This window comes from Varanus komodoensis, unplaced genomic scaffold (genome assembly GCF_004798865.1).
Source record: "Varanus komodoensis strain SLA01 unplaced genomic scaffold, ASM479886v1 scaffold7_3, whole genome shotgun sequence".
NCBI lineage: Eukaryota > Metazoa > Chordata > Lepidosauria > Squamata > Varanidae > Varanus > Varanus komodoensis.
This window is the reverse complement of record NW_025336480.1, coordinates 18,698,015-18,714,874: the sequence shown is the minus strand read 5'-3', so window position 1 is coordinate 18,714,874 and position 16,860 is coordinate 18,698,015. Positions and strand designations below refer to the sequence as shown.

Sequence of the window (16,860 nt, the reverse complement as noted above, 5' to 3'; positions counted from 1 at the left end):
TTCTGGCTAGAAGTGCTGGATGGGCTGCAGCTGCAAGAGCTCCTTGCTGAATGTACCTTGCTCGGTGCAGTGCCCCCTGCTGCAGGGTGAGGGGGGAGCTGGGGGGGGTGCTTCTGTTTGTTATCCTCACTTGGGTGGCACTAGCAAGAAGACATGGCTAATATCATTTGGGTCTTCTACTCCTCTTTTCCGCCTCTTTTCCCAGTAGTGCCCTAAACTTCTAACACTTGGATGGCTGGCTGGAATTCAGAAAATGGGGCTTGCCAAATTGTAATCCTGATAAGCAGCTGGCAAGTTGTTGAAAACCAGTTCTATTATCCTGACAGAATTTCCCGCATAGATGGCTTGAGACTTCTTTGTAGGCTTAGAGTGCACTGGGTCAGCCTCTCGACCTGGGCTGTTTTCTCTAAGAAGGAGTCGAGATGAGCGTGGCTCACTTCTCCTGTCCACTTGTTTTAGGACAGTTCACAAAATGGGTGCCGTAGTGGATGTGGCCAGGTGTAGAACTCCTATTTTCCAGAAGGCAAACTGGCAGATCAAGCTCTGATTCCCAAATGCTAATTTACGTATTTGTCCTCACAAAGCATAACGAAATGCCAATTTCACAGAAAACAAACTGGTAATGCTTAGAGCATTGCACATCCGTGCACACATGGACACCACCTGTTATGCCCAGGTTACTTTATGTATTTATGTATGTATGTATTTATTTATTTATTTGAAGTTGGGGGCTAGGCATGCTTCAAAATTGTTCTGGACTCCAGTCATATGTCTTTCTATCGCCTAAGAATTTGTCTGGAGTTCACAGGCTTTCTTGGAAATAAAGATGGCACTGACAGCCAGGCTTCAGTTCAAGCACAGCAGCCACAGCTTGTTTCTATATGTAGGGATGATTCAGTAGATAGGAGGCATGAAACAAAATCCCTCACAGGACTAATTAGTGCTGTCTTGCGTCATCCCCACCCTGCCCCCGCCTGCCTTCCAAGCAGATCAGGACAGAAGGCTTTCTAACCAAAGTCTTAATTATTTTTATTTATTTCTTTCATTCCAATTCTATGCTGCCCCATAACCCGAAGATTCTCTAGGCAGCTTAGAAATGCTGCAAACAAAAGGCATGTAATACAATGGAGAATTATGTTAAAACTGACCAGCTCAGCTGGCTTATTGAAACGAGAGAATCACAGAAGTCATTACACTAGACACAAGTGAAGTTAGACTACTGGCTATTAGGGAAATGTGACTGAATGACGCAGCATTGATTCAACATTCTTCCCTTCCCAGCCAAAGGACCGACCTCCACCATCAAGGCGTCTCTTGCTGCCCGTGGGCGAGTGACTGAGCGCATCAGACCCTTCTGCGTTGGTGCGCCCTTGTTACTGGATGCTGGGCAATTGGATTGAAGTGTAACCCTCCTGGCTGTTGCGCACACACTCCTTAGTGCTGCATTTTGTGTTCCTCCCTTGTGGAAGGGCTTCAGTGGCTGCATGAGCAGAGCAACCTGGCCAGGTTACACCAGTATCAGCCCAGCTGCTGAAGTTGTGGGGGCCTCAGATGGCATTCCAGTTCACCCCTTGTATTTCAGGCTTTTGGTATTTGCACATATTGATTTATTTGTTTCATTCATGTCATTGCTTATTCCATGGAGCCCAAGGTGATGAACATGATTATCCTCCTCTCCCTTTCATCCTCACAACAACCCTGTGAGGTAGGTTAGGCTGGGAACCAGTGACTGGCCTAAAGACACCTCATGAACTTCATGGTCAAGGGAGGACTTGAACCCAGGTCTCGCCGGTATGAGTCTAACATTCTAATTGCGTTTCATCATACATATATTGTCTCTCTGTGTGTGCATGATATTGACGTCAGGTACGTTGATTGGTTTCTTGCATCCAATTTCACTTTCCCCCACATTAAGCAAAATCCACTAATACAAAGTAATGTGCAAGTTTTCATTTTGGGCATCCTACTTACACATTTCCATTGGAACTGATCATCTAGCAGATGCGCAGGATGGCCTGCTTTTAGAAAGAATGTAAAATGCTCCAGCAAAAGAGGCACGCTGCAGTGAAGACCTGCTATTTTATTTCGGTGGTACACAGGCAAGAAGCAGGGCAGGTTTGCTTTACTCGTAAGCTCGCACACCCAGACTCTGTTGCTAAGTGATTGCAGTCAGGGTCCTTATCTTCATATCTGCAAGGATTGGCTAAAAATGAAAGAACAGCGCACTAGCCATCAATTTAAAAACAGCTGTGAAAAATTGAACCGCCAGGTATTTTGTTCAGGTACTGTGACTGTTTAGTTTAATGTTCTTCTGCCTAAAACTCCACTCTCAAGATTCTTTAAAGAAAACTGAAAGTTGTATTTGTTTGTTTTATTAGTAGCTTCAATGACTAGAATAACGGAATAAGTAATTACTTTAGCAGTCCTGGGCAAAATCCAGATAAAGTTAGGCACCCTTTTAAGTGCTTGATGTTTAGGCTCTAAGCCAGGGGTCCTCAAGCTTTTCCACCAGGGGGCCAGTCGAAAGGTGCCCGGGCTAGGCAAGGGCCGGAAAGGTGGGGCCGGCAGTGCCGTGGGCCGGCGTGGGGGTGGGGCACATGGTGAGGGAGGCGAGGCGGGGGCAGGCATGTTTGGGGATTATGGACATTTAGTTCAAAGCATCGGGAGGGTAACCAGTTGGGGAAAGCCATTTAGACTCTTGTACTGCACTTACTGCACAGTCCGTTGTCACAAGCTGAAGGGCAGCTGCCACAGGAGGGTCCTGCCTTATACGGCGTTTTAAGCAAGTCATGTATGTTTCCCCTAAAATGAAAAATGTGAAGAAGCAAGGATTATGAATGAGCAGGGTATACTGTATTTTTCCACGTATAAGACAATACTTTTTCTTAAAAATACTTACTTCAAAATGGAGGGGTGTCTTATACACGGGAGGCCAAGAGGAGAACTGCGGGCACGCTGGGGGCGGGGGGAGACTGGCACGATCATGGGTGTGCTGGGGGCGAGACTGCCGTGATTGCGGGCGCGCATGTGGGGAGGGGATGAGGCGGTGGGCATGGGCGCGTGGGGGGCAGCAGGCATGTGGGCACGGCAGCAGTTCGCTCGCTCGTAGATCGGTAAGAAAAGTGGGGGGCGTCCTATACATGGGGGTGTCTTAGAGACAGAAAAATACGGTATTTGTGCTTATAACACCCACATCACACAGGTGGTGAATTAGAAATTACTTCTTGATTTCTTTAATAAATGAACTGATTGTAGGCACACTCTCCAGTTAATGCATGATTGCTGTTTTCACTCTCCTTGAAACTGGGTTCTGTACCTGTGAGATGGGGGAAAGCATACGCAAAGAGGAGCTTCATCGCACTCCTAGTACTCTGCATTTGCTGTTTGCATTCAGTGGGCTCAATTTACTTATGACAGTTATTTATTTATTTGTTCATTTTAAAGCACCCATCATCCTGACAGATCCAAGGGTGCTGCAGTGTACCAAAGGACAATATCATAAAGCAAGGCATCACCCTTTCTATACTGTTAAAAGCTAGAGCCAAAGCAAAGAAAGGTAAAAGTGCAGGCAGAGGCAATAAGATGGACCAGAAGCTCCTGAACAAGGTGCTCCTCATGAGGAAGACTCATTATGCGAGCCTCTTACATGATGCAGTTGAGTCCTCGGTGGGACTCTGGAAGCTCCAATTTACAAGCTTTCAGTGGATCCCTACCAACACCTGGAGCAACACCTTGCTGCGCTACTCCCTGTATCTCATGTCCTGTTCCTTGGCCTTGCCTTGTGACTGATCAGCTCTGGACTCCAGCTGGGTGGTGCTGCCAGGCCACATTCCTGCCTGGCTCCTCTCTCTCTTGCCTGGACCTTGGCTGCACCTCAGACCTCTCCCCTGGGAACCGTCTGCTCGGCCGGTAGTACATGCTTTATCCACGGCCTGTATCTGGACTACTCTAGTCCTGTTCTGCTTTCACACTGGACTGGACTCCCATGCTTGATTATCTGCACATCTCACTGGCTTGCTATTGGGTTTCTCCCTTGATTTGCCCCAACCCAGACACATCAGGCTGGTAATCTAGCTGAAGCTGGTCAAAGGAACTCCAGGCCAAGGAGCCACCTCTGAGCCTTCAGTGACATGCTGATAAAGGAGTATCCCCATCTGTGGCATGTCACCCTCCCCTCATCTAGGAGCTGATTGCGGGGATTGGGACTTCCTGTTTATAACCATGCAGATGACTAATGTCTGGCAAGGAGGGACTTGTCCTACAGAAATGTGGTCACACGACTCCTCAATTGATGGCACGGCCCTGCCGCCCAAGGACATCTTTCAAAAGGGATTTGGAAATGAGGGCTGTGCACTGTTCATGCCTTCCCTGGGCCTTCCTCCCTGTCTTCTCAGCATAGCATCCAGTGCAGCACTTTTAGCCCTGGCCAGTGGATGCAAACGGCAAACTGCTTTATTACCCACGTTTGTATAGGATTGGGCAGAAGCAATTTCCCAATTGCCCTTGAATCACAGATAAAAACAGGGCATATTTAGTACCTAAAGCTGCCTCACACTGGATAAAGCCTGCTAATCCATCTAGCTAGCGATCGCTTAAGCTGATCGGCATCAGCTCCTTCCAGGCTCTTCGGCAGAGGTACTTTCTGCCCTGCTTTCTCCAATCCCTTCCCCGGAGGAGCCAGAGATTGAACATGGGATCTCACGTGTGCCACATGTGCCTCCCTCTGAGCTCTGGCCCCTCTCCACAGAACTTTGAAGGGGTGCCCAGGATAAGTTAGGAGGCAGAGAGAACCTTGATGTTGCCGGCAGGCTGAGTCAGGCACACCGGCCACCTGGCACAGTCTCCCACACTGCATTTCTGCATTTATTTATTTATTATTTATTTATTAAAACATTTATTAAAATGTTTTAATAAATAAATAATAAATACATAAATTTCTATAAAGAATAAAAAACACCTGATTGAGCACCTAGATATATAAATTAGCATTTGGTCGTCGGGGAGGCAATTGGGTATCCCTTTTTTGCATTATGTATATGTCTCCTCTTGCAGTGAAGGACCAGCTTGCCAGCTTTTCATTTGAATGTTCTGTTGTCTGGCTGGGGCCTGGAGAGGCAGGATCCGGAACAGGGCTGGGAGTGAAACCAAGGGACGGCGCTTAGGCATAACTGCCCATTCAGCCCTGGAGTACAACTACAACCCTTCAGCCATAGGAGGAAAAGCAACACCTTTGCATTGCCCCTCGACTTTCTGACAAGTTACCCAGAAACAAAAAGAATGCTTGGGCTGGGTTTGTTTTCTGGCTTGTTGGCATCAATAAGGTCCTGACGTCTACTGAACGTATGTCAGTCTGCACCTGATGGGTCTATCCAGTAGTCCAGGTTCACTTGCTGAAATGTGCTCTGCATGGGGCTGGCACAAAGAAGGCAGTTCGGAGGCATCAGAGGGTAGAGAACATGGTCTAAGCATTTGGATTGCATTGCACAATCTTGTGCTGTTGGATGAGGGCTGCCTGTTCCCAGGCCTAGTATAAAAACTGGTAAATTTGCATAGGACTGTAGCCCCAACTGTTGAAAAATAATCGCCACATGTCCCATGTATCATTCAGTCATAAACCTGTGCAGAAAGACTAATGACATATGTAGTGATCAACCTAAAATGTACATATTAGAATAAAAAAGTCACCAGGGGCATGATCTAACCAGCATTTTGCACATTTAGGCCCCACTGATTTCCATTACTATCAGTCAGATTTTAACTAGTTGACATATTAAATATTACAAATATTGAAATCCCGAGTTAATATCAGGTGAAGATTAATACTGGTGCCAGGCAAAGACCTTCCTTTAAAAAATTATTTTAATAGTCAATGTCACTCAACCTTCTGCTTTGTATTTATCTCTGTTTTATTAATATTGTATTTTTAATGTGCTGTAATTAGTTTTTACTGTGAGCTGCCCAGGGGTGCTGAGGCACAATTGGGTGGCATACAAATGTTTTAAATAAATAAATAGATGAATAAATACCTACACAGGGCAGTAGTGACAAACATAGTAGTAGCTGAAGCCGGCTGAGGGACAGTAGGTGCCGTAACAACCGACTTGGTAAGACTTGTACCAAACGATCTGCAGATATACAAGCATCCATATAAGAAAGTATGTTGTGCTCTAAGTTGAACTATAAAAATGTACATTTAATAAATCACATTACATTGCATATGATTTTTGCTGTCTGGAAACGAAATAATAAATTATTTACAAATTCTAATAATACAGGGTGTCCCAAAAAAATTGACATCATATCGGAGTCTAACAACATAGCCAATTCTCGCTCAAATGATCTCAAATTTTAACAAAATGTGTAAAAACTAACTAAGTTTAATTTTTCTCTTATCTCGATGAGAATCTGCCAGGGAGATGGATTGGGCGTGCCAGTGATAATGACAATGTGCTGTTGAAATGGCCACCATGTTCAGCTGACTTGACACCTTGTGATTTTTTTTCCTATGGGGCTATGTGAAGGGGCTGATCTATATTTCCCCTCTTCCTACAAGCCTGGAGGAAGTCAAACAGAGAATCACTGAGGCACTGGAGAATGTTATGCAAGACATGCTACAGCGTGTTTGGCAGGAGGTGGACTACCGACTTGGCGGGCAGTGCACATATTGAACGTTTGTGAAATCGGTTATAAAATCTACATCCCTTTGAATCTCTTGTTCAAATTTTGATAAATAAATCTTTTATTGTTCAACATGAAGCCTATTTCATTTTGTTTGCCTAGGACATGTAGTTACTCAGATATTCACATTTCAAATAATGTCATACTTTTTGGACACCCTGTATTCTTCCATTAGGATAAGAAGCACCACAATTTATACACAGATCTGAATGTGAATGATATATGAGTCCCTTAAGAAAGTAAAGAAACACTGGAGATATTGATACTCCCTCACTTCACATTAAAATAAAATCACAGGTTTACATGTAAACATTCTGAATACACCATCAGCTGTGTGGTTTGTGCCAGACAAAAATGCTTCTCCAAGGCCAAGCAGTCCACCTGTCATGTATCATGACCTGCCAGTGATGCTTTCATTCTCATTTTCCTTTCTTTTTCTGGTTCTCAGCAGCAGCAGCAGCAGCAGCAAAGCTGAGATGTGAGTGGGCCCCGCTCTATGACAGGCAGGGGGGTGAAATAGTGCTTGGCAGTCGGTCTGAAGGTACATAGACCTCCTAGAGAGCATTCAGGGACTGCTACCTACTACCAGAAAAAATCCTAGACTTAATCTCCAGTTAAAAAAACATTTCCCAAATACATTTTCTACTAGTTCTTCTGGGGAGCTTTATGGATTTCTAGGTGAGCATGCACGTAACAAAAGTTACAAAATGGCTTGCAGTACTTGAGTGTAATGGCCGGTTTCAGCATCTTGAGGTACTGGTCCAACGCCATGCTTGAAATACTTCTCCTCGTTGTACCAGCTCTGAATTACTGCAGGCCAAGGGGTAGCAACAGTTGACATGAAGAGGTTTTCACCACACACTATTCCTTCTAGAAGTGGGGAGGAAAAACATTAACAAAAAGCGAGATTAGTGGTACAACAAGTCCTTCACACGAAGGGAGAAACTGGATGTTTTCAAAGAAGCTAATAGTCAACAGAGAGAACACGCTATTCCCAGAATGACTTTACCGCTCCTCATTCCTTATATAAAAAGCAGGTCAGAAAGGAGGTGGATCTTTCTACTAGGGCTTGGGAGAAGCTGGTGTTCTCCCAAAATATCATAGAAGTGGTCCAGTAAAGTTGAGGAGAAGCAGTTTTGTGACTATTTCTCAAAATCATATTGCTGATGTTATAAGAACTTGGGAGTGAGCCCAACGGAATGTGTTGGGTCTTACTTCTTATTAGTCATGTGTAGCATTACACTGCTAATCTCCAGTTCACTGCCTCCCAGGGTCTATTTGAAGGAAACGTCTTAGGGGGTGGGGAGTGTTGCAAGATGTTGTCATATAAGGAAAAGTCCAAATATGAAAACCATTTTTTTCTAATAGTTCAGATTTAAAAACACTATTCAGTGGAATAGCACACTATGATGTTACACATTTATCAAGCCTGCTTCAAACACTGCCTTTCTTCTTTGGAGGGGTATTTAATACAGCCCTAAAAAGTGGGTGTTTTTCTACATCAATTGCTGTTAATTATAATGACAATCTCCAGTGAGTGCCTAAGGAAGGAGCCATTTTGAATTCACCCAACTCCTCAAAACAGGTTTTTAGAAAAACAAAATGTTTGCTACTCCAATTTCTTCTGTCTGGGACTCAGTCTTTAAAGATAGATGAAATGAATCAATCATTTTAAAGATGGAATAGCAAAGAAATGGCTTTTGCTACCTGTTGTAATTTTGATCCCTCTGGATATGATAATACAAGAGTTGTAGTGTTTATCATGGTGTTTGGAAATCTGGTGGGGAGTTATTATGCATAAATGTGCATAGATTTGAATGAGATTGTATAGGGAAGGATAAGTTAGGAATATATAATAGAAAGAAAAGCAAAACGTGTAGGTGGGCAGGACATGTATCATGTGGCGTTCCTTTTAAAATGCTCCTCGTTTGAAATGCTATGGGTCCACACAGGTTTTTGGTTTTGCGATCTGAAACCTGCTGCCGTAACCTCATTAGGTGCCCTAAGGCAAGCCATTTTCCATAGTCCCAGCACCCCACCCCCATCCGCTATTGTGGGATCATAATACTAGCCTATCAGCTTTGCTCTTGTAGTATCAATGAGGTTGAGTGTAAGAATTGGCCAGGGCGACTTCTTTTATATTGTTATTTATTTTATATTGTGAATTTTATATTGTTATTTTTGTATTTTATTGTATTTTATTTTGTGTTGTGAGCCGCCCCGAGGCTTCGGCAAGGGGCGGCATAGAAATGTTTTAATAAATAAATAAATAAATAAATTACTGGATGCCATTTAAACACGTATTATATTATGCAGCTGCAATAGGTACTTGTACTGAGGCCTCTACTTACTGACAACTCTTTTCATTCGTGGACTGTGAGATAAAGTACATTGTTTGGCCCAGTTTTTGGCATTCTCAGCGGCTATAGTATTCCATTCCTAAACAAAAAGAAGAATCAATGAATGAGAAAGCATATGATGTAAAAGTGCAGAATTAATATTTTTTTCTGACTATCTGGCTGCTTATCACAACAGAAGGTTCCAAACTGCATTGTGCAGCTATTCCAACTTTTCTTCCATAACAGATTTTTGCTGCTCATAAGAAATAAGGATGGAAGAAATGGTGGGAAAACACAGGCAGGTCACAAGCAGAAGACACCATAACCTAGACTCCCCATAAAATTCTGTGAATGAGGTGATGTGATTGCACAATACATGCTTCATCTAGAAGGAAGTCAGTTTCCAGAATTCCTTATTCCAACATCTTCCAGCATTGGTTTTTCAGCATTCTTCAGCATGCAGAAGTTACACTGATTTCTCCCAAAGTGTATTCTGAATGTTGTACTCAAGATCAGGAATGGGTACTCCTTCCCCTGATTCCTTCACTCTCCAGTATGAATCCTTTCCCCTATTCCTTGATGGTCCTAACCACAATTTAGCATCACATCTGAACCCATGTCAGTCTGGTGTATGACAGTAACTGGATGTCTAGTTAACCAGGGTTTCTAAAATCACTTCAAAACCCTGGTAAGATGACAGTGTCTGGAGAAATAGGTGATGCCTACACTACTGTTTAAGTGCTGCTCCAATACAGGTGTGTTCACTGCCCTTTGCAAGAACTAGTGGTGACTGAACAGGAAAGAGATTCTGGGGTTGTGGGGGACAGTTGGTTGAAAGTGTCAGCCCCTTGTGCAGCTGCTGTGAAAAAGGCAAATTCTATGCTAGGTACAATTAGGAAAGGAGTTGAAAATAATACTGCCAGTATTCAATTTCCCCTATACAAACATGAGCACACTTGGAATACTGTGTAGACTTGCAAAAAGTGCAGAAAAAGGAAACAAAAATGATCAAGAGACTGGAAAAAAGATGAATGTAGAACAGGAAGTGATTATGCACAGTGTGGAGGAAGCGGGAAGGGAAATTTTTTTTCTCCTCTCATCATACTAGAACCTGGCTTATCCTATGAAGTTGATTGATGGAAGATTCAGGACAGATTAAAAGAAGAACTCCATGCAGTGTGGAAATGAAGTCCATAGTTTAGCCACACAAGTCATGAAGGCTACACATTTGGATGGCTTAAAAGGGGATTGATTGATAAGGCTACCTATGGCTAGTGGTGAATTTTACCTGGCCAAGATAATATCATATCAAGAAGCAAGGGGGCACATGGTGAAGCTTTGAGACTCCTCTGCCCCATAATTCTGGCTGCCTCTCATCAAGATCCACCTGGCTTGCCATTTGAATGGCCGATGCCTATTCTGACTCTGAGATTACAAGCTGATGAAGTACAGCTTCCTTCCCCATGAGTGGGCAATACTTGCTCATGATTTCTCTGTGCCAGTTGCTTCATTAATATACATGACTATTTTAATGAACAAAGTATTTTCCAGTCCTTATCTCATTGCTCATCATAAGAAGCTTGTGAGGTTGTTTCATAAATGAAAAGGCGGATTTCTCAAGGCTGCTCAGGGAATGGATGGCATGGGTACAGTTTAAAAGCACAACTCCTGGATCTGAGTCTAGATCCCTTTTCATGGGTCTCTCTGGTGTTTACGTAGTGGCACGTGGCCGGCTGCCATCCTAAGCATCTTGCTAGGCTTAGTGGCATTCAAATCAGTGGAGCTTATTTTGGAGTGAACAGCATTGCACTGAACATGGCACGGCCAGTTTTGCCAGTCTAGTCTCAACACTGATGGCTGCCATGCAGCACGGAAGCAAAGCTGGACATGCAAAGTGGCCTCTCCCAGCCTCCGCAAGTGCAGGACACCCGGCTGGGGAGAGCTGGTGCAGAGCACTGGCAATCCTGCCACACGCTGCTTCTAGCTTCTCGGTCTTACCATCTTCAGCATGTTGCTAGCAGGTGGGGTCACGCCTCTCCGCAGGTCATTGTGCTTGTCAACAATCTGCTGCTGCTCTGCACTGCTAGCTGAGCCATCCGCAAGTTGTGCTGTATATATCTAGAGAGAGAGGGAGCAATCCACCGAGGGGGCGAATGAGCTGCTGCCCCCTTTCTACAAGCTAAGATCCAGTTGCCTTTGGATAACCAGACAGCCCCCTTTTAATAGTTGTTGGATGTGGGGGGAAATTACATTTACCTGCAGCTTTCACTGGGCAATGCCCACACAGGGTACCTGCTGGACCTTGCTAGCAGACACCCTGTTGACCTTGCCTACTATTCCTATTTTCTATTTTTGTACCCTCACAACCACAAATGTCTGCAGTTGTGCAGATTCAGGCTAACATTAAAGCGTTTTCAGAAATATTTGCAAGAATTAAGAGGGACAACAATCACAAAAAATAATTGGTGACCATGGGCAACCCCTCTAAAGTTGCTGCTGGGTGGTCTGAAAGGAGTGTCTGTAGCTATCAAAATGAGGATCTCCGGGAAAAAGAAGAAGTTTAAACTGGGAAAAGGCAAGCCTGAAACAGTTCATGATTGTGCGAGAGGGTGGGCAGGCAACTCAGTCTTCCTGTAATGTTTCCTGGGATACTCAGAGAGCATCTGTGGAGGGGGAAAGAGCAGGACACGCCTCCGGGTGAGCTCAATAGTCTGGCTGGACACACTGTGGGATGCTTTGCTTTGCCAGCAACCAACCCAGTGTGGCCTATTACTGGGCTGTGTCAGCTTGAAGTGCGAATGCACCCAGTCATGGTGTTTGGGTTGACATGAAGAAGGGCAGCTTTCTCCTCAAAGGGTCTGGAAATGCAGCACAAATGTGTTGGGTAAAAGGCTTTTTTACTTTAAACTTGAGCCGGAAGAAAGATACAGTGCAAACTGAGTGTGCGTGCAGCTGCTGGTTGCTTGCTGGTAGCTACCATTGGCACAATGATGAGATTGGTCATAGTTTGATGGGTGCTACTTGACCAAAGAAGGATGCTTTAGGAATGCTTTTTAGGGATGCTTCAGGGATGCTTCAGGGTTCTGCATTTGGTCAGAGGTGCTGTGATAGAATGTGGACCACACCAGGGCTGGAGGGTTCTGCTTGCAGCAAATATCGAGCTGCTGACGGGCATGTTGTGGGCACTCTGCCTGGGGCTGTCAGGAAAACATCACCTGGATAAAAGGAATCCCTTTGCTCGTGCAAACTGAGTCTAGCTGCAAAGTCCCCAGAACTATGCCAGCAGTTTAACTGGGGTGAGCATTGATGGGGAATTGGCTTTGGCTTGATTAGGTCAGGAATTATTGCTTGACTGGTGATAGCTTTAGCATGCTCTATATTTTTTGGGTTTTTTCTGCTCTGTTGTCTCACACCTAATGCTCAGTTCTTCAGTGTATAATAAAAGATGTAGCTTTATGATGCAAGCAAAAGTGAACGGTGGGATATAAACTGTGGGGGACATCTTTCATATATTGGTAGTAGCAGCAGAAGGGTGTCCCAGTGAAGGACTGATTTTTCATAGTTTTGTTGATGTCAATGGGAGATAATTAAATATATGCTAATACTGCTACCACCATGTACAAACTTAAAAACATACCCTTCTAGGAGATGGTTGCAGCAGAGCAGCAAGGCTTAGCACGGCCGAGAGCACGTTCATCCCTGCGAACAAAGAACACCAGGCCCTTCCTCTTTAGTAGCTGTTTATAAAATGTATTATTTCATTTGTATTATTTGCTTTATATCTCAGTTTTTGGCCAAAATGGTGCTCAACCAAGCTAACCAAGAATAAAAATATTAATTAAAATATAACATATAAGTAAAAACATGCAATATAAGAAATAGATGGCCTCATTTAACACTGCTTTCACAGAAGGTCAGCTTATATGTCGAGTGTATTTGCCTACCAGTGGAAGCAGCAAGCTAGCCTGCTCAGCAGAGAGTTCCAGAATCTGGGAGCAACCACAATTTTATTAAATTCGTTTCCTGCAATTTGGCGCCACCTTTATATGAACGGGCTTAGAATCTGGAGTGCTCACATCTAGCCGTAGCCATTGGGAGTGTGATCCCACGGCCTCCCATCATCGTCAGGGCAGACACAGCTCCAATGTCCTCTAACTACAGAGCTGGCATTCTGAATGCAGAACCTCTATGCCTTGCCCCTCACAGCTGGCCTGAAGAACAGGGCTGGCCGCCGCCCTGTGGTTGGAAATTGGCCCCAGAGAGGAGAAGGCTTGTGTCAGGTTCATATGGCACCCCTGCTCTCCTCCCTCGCCCTTCACAGTGCTCCAGGTTGGGAGGCATTGAAGATCGCACTCTCAATAAGTGTGCAACTCCTACATTAAGGGGTGGTCAACTTGTGGCCCTCTAGATGTTGTTGGACTACCATTTCAGCCACCTGTCACCATTGGCCAAGTTGGCTAGGACCGATAGGAGTTGCAGTCCAAGACCAAAAGGAGGGCCATAATTCCCCACCCCCCATTCTAGACAGCCCTGGCCCTTCCCCTTCCTTAGCTCCTTGTACCACCAAGAGCCATGCTGGGTTCCTTATGATCAGTCCAAACTCTACGGCTCCTCATGTCTTCCTTTCTTTTGAACTCGCTGCATTAAAATGTACCTTCTAGAGCAGTTCAGCAACAGGAAACAACAACAGGAATCACAGGATTCCATATGAGGCAGGTCTGCCAGGTCCTGTTTTCCATCTGCAAGCATATTGCTCTGGTTGGAAATTAATGACCTGCCGGGTATTCAGCCAGCTGCATGGATGCAGCTGATGATGAACTTCCTACGGGTGGTGCCCCGGCCCGCACCTCTCCTCCCACATCTGGCTCCGTGTTTCTGCCCAGCGGCGCTGTTGGCCATGGTGGCTGTTTCCAGGATGCGGACAGTGAACCACTCTGGAGCAATGCCAGCGTGGCTCAAGGAGTGTCACGGCAACAGGCGATGTAAAGGGTTTCTTTAGACAGCCCTCGCTTTGAGATTGCGGAAGCTCTGCCAAACTCCCCAGAAAGCAAATTTGGACGATATGGCACCTAGTTGCTCTCCTGGCTTCAGATCTTCAGTGGGAAGAGGTGTGGAACCACTGCATGAACGGGGAAGGCAATCTTTCCTTTGGGATGTTTCTTGTGCAATAGTGCCCAGCCAGGGAATACGGGAAACAGCTATTGGGATGACTCCTGAAAGACAAGACTTCACGCCAAAATGGTGAGACTGCAAATGTCTCCTGAATTATTATGTGGAGCCAGTGGTTTTTTTGTAAAAATAAAGGGGCTGGAACTCACGTCTTGGGTTCACACTTTTACACAATGGTCGCCGCCGGCAGTAAGCACTCAGCGTGCGACCACATGACCGATCCCAAGCCGAGCAACGTCCCAAGCCAAGCAGCGCCCTCACAATCAGCGCCAACACACAAGCAGCCCGCAGGCACTATGTTAATGATTTTTGCTGCCGATCTGCTACGCCCAACAGGGCGATTCACAATCACTTGGAAAAATCCGTCAAAAAATGGTGCCGGAACGCTGTTCTGGTGCGTTCTATGCCAAAAAAAGCCCTGTGCGGAGCAGAGGGTTTTGGATCAGCTTGCCCACGCACAAACAGCAGATGCAATAGAAAATGCAGCGCATTTTGCTAAAGCAGCTTCTCTTAGGGGAAAGTATGGCGGCATTTGAATGAAGCTGTTCTGAAGCAAAAGGGAAAGAACTGTTAAGTTCTAAAGCCTAAGGGATATCTGTGCTAACTATTTGCAGCCCACACCAGGGAAGGTTGGCTTGGAAGCCATTCCACTAAGCTCTTTTGGGATCACATCCAAATAAGTGTGCTTAGCAGGTTTCCTCTACAGGGACATCTGGAGACTCTTCTGCTTGCGGGAGGACCTCTTGCAGAATGGTGACCTTCCTCACAAAACTTCAGTTCCCAGGATTGTTAGGGGAAAATTATGAGAACTAAACTGACAACCTATAATTGGCCATGCAGATTCATTCCAAGAATATGGAGGGTAATGCTGTTTTTAAAATCTTACCTTATTATTCTGAGCAAGACTGGAAGTACCTTCTTTGTAGCTTTAAGGAGGTTATAGAAGTCAGTGAATGATGTTAGTATGCTTATATACCTCCCTTGTTTCCTGCATTAGTCAGTGACTCAATGACCAGCAATAAATTACATAGCAATTTTGACCAGACAGAAATTTGGATTTGTCATTGGCTCTTCAAAGACAGCTTTAATAGCTGGAATTTGCCAGTGATTTCTCATGCAACAGAAAAAAATTATTAAGGCATCCATTAGTGTCAGACAACATCTTATAAAGAAGTGATAAATTGGTATTTGTGCCTGTCCTTTACCCCCAAATATAATTTTATCACCCATATATCTGAACACATATACCTGGAAGCACATCCTAACTCTTTCGAGGAATCCTAATTCTGAATTTATTTACAACTTCAAACTAAGATTCTGCTATCATGGTTGGTTGTCTTCAGAGCCTGGAATATACTATTCGAATGTTATTAATTTTTCACTTTGTTAGAGGTATTTGACTAATTGCATAGACTGAACAATGTGTGCAAGCAGATTGATGTATAACATCAAATGCTGTTCATAGAGACCAATGTATTAAATTTCTATTTCTCAAGGTCTACTCTTGTAATCAAAATTGTACACTGTGAACATTAAGATACTGTGTGTGTGTTTTCTCTCTTTCTGTGTGTAAAAGTCAATATATAGGATATGCTTACCATATGTCTCTTGCAGTTGCTTCCCAGAATGCAGCACTGAGAAGCATGCAAACTCTGAAACCCACAGGCTATGTATAGCCAACATTGTGGCTGCCACTGGTAGATTTTTCCTGCATTTTCACTCTTTATATTCTTTGCTGTTCACATGTGCTGTTTTCCCCCATGCGCAGGTTTCTTTGTGGACAGTCACATTCATTGCGGTCTGACTTCTAAATACATGCTTTACAAATAGCACTAACACTACCCATGTCCCCTTTGGAAGATTTTTGGGCAGTATGACATTTTCTGAATTGGAAAGCATGAAATTTATTTAATTTTATTATTCAATAAGAATTAAATAAATAATATTTTATTTTAATACATACATACATATATAATAAAAATTAAAAAAACAATTACATAAATAAATTATTTAACTTATTTAATTGAATAATATTTAAAAGCATAAAATCCAATTATAACAAAAAAACTAGCAATAAACAAAAATTAGAAACATAGAAACAGAGCGAGTCAGAAGGGACATCCTGGGTCATCTAATCTGACCCCTGGCTCTAGCCGGCTTTGCTCATGACATGCCTACAATGTGCATGTCTAGCCTATCCTTGAACACCGTCACCGATGGGGCCTCAACCACCTTGCGTGGAGGCCCATTCCTTACCCTCGGAGTCCTAACTGTCAGGAAGTGCTTCCTGGGAACCTTGGCTCCCTGAGCTTTGCTCCGTTGGAGCGCGCCCTGCCTTCCTCTGTAGGGGAGAACAGGTCTCTACCCACCTCCATGTAACATCCCCTCAGATACCTGTATGTCGCCAACATATCCCCTCGGAGTCTCTTCTCCAGGCTGAAGAGACCCAGTTCCCTCAGTCTCGCCTCATGCCCCATCCCCTGAAAACCTGCCACCAACCTTGTGGCCCTACGCTGCACTGACTCTAAGCTGGCTACATCCTTCTTGTAATGAGGGGCCCAAAACTGAGCACAATACCCCAGTTGTGGGCACACCAGAGTTGTATAGAGTGGTAGTAATACCTCTCTTGATCTAGAAGCCACACTTCTGGCTATGCAACCAAGGGTGGCATTCA

General features: G+C 44.3%; 1 protein-coding gene across 1 annotated transcript; it reads right to left on the bottom strand.

Annotated features, from left to right (window-relative positions):
* Window positions 1-2,075: 2,075 nt before the first annotated feature.
* LOC123035928 (serotriflin-like) lies at window positions 2,076-12,714 on the bottom strand. The gene is made up of 7 exons (XM_044454617.1): window positions 12,655-12,714; window positions 11,016-11,135; window positions 9,030-9,117; window positions 7,400-7,548; window positions 6,031-6,125; window positions 2,714-2,802; window positions 2,076-2,203 (listed from the first exon to the last, which is right to left on the bottom strand). Exons 1-7 carry the CDS (start codon window positions 12,712-12,714, stop codon window positions 2,076-2,078), a joined length of 729 nt encoding a protein of 242 aa, XP_044310552.1.
* Between the last annotated feature and the right edge of the window lie 4,146 nt (window positions 12,715-16,860).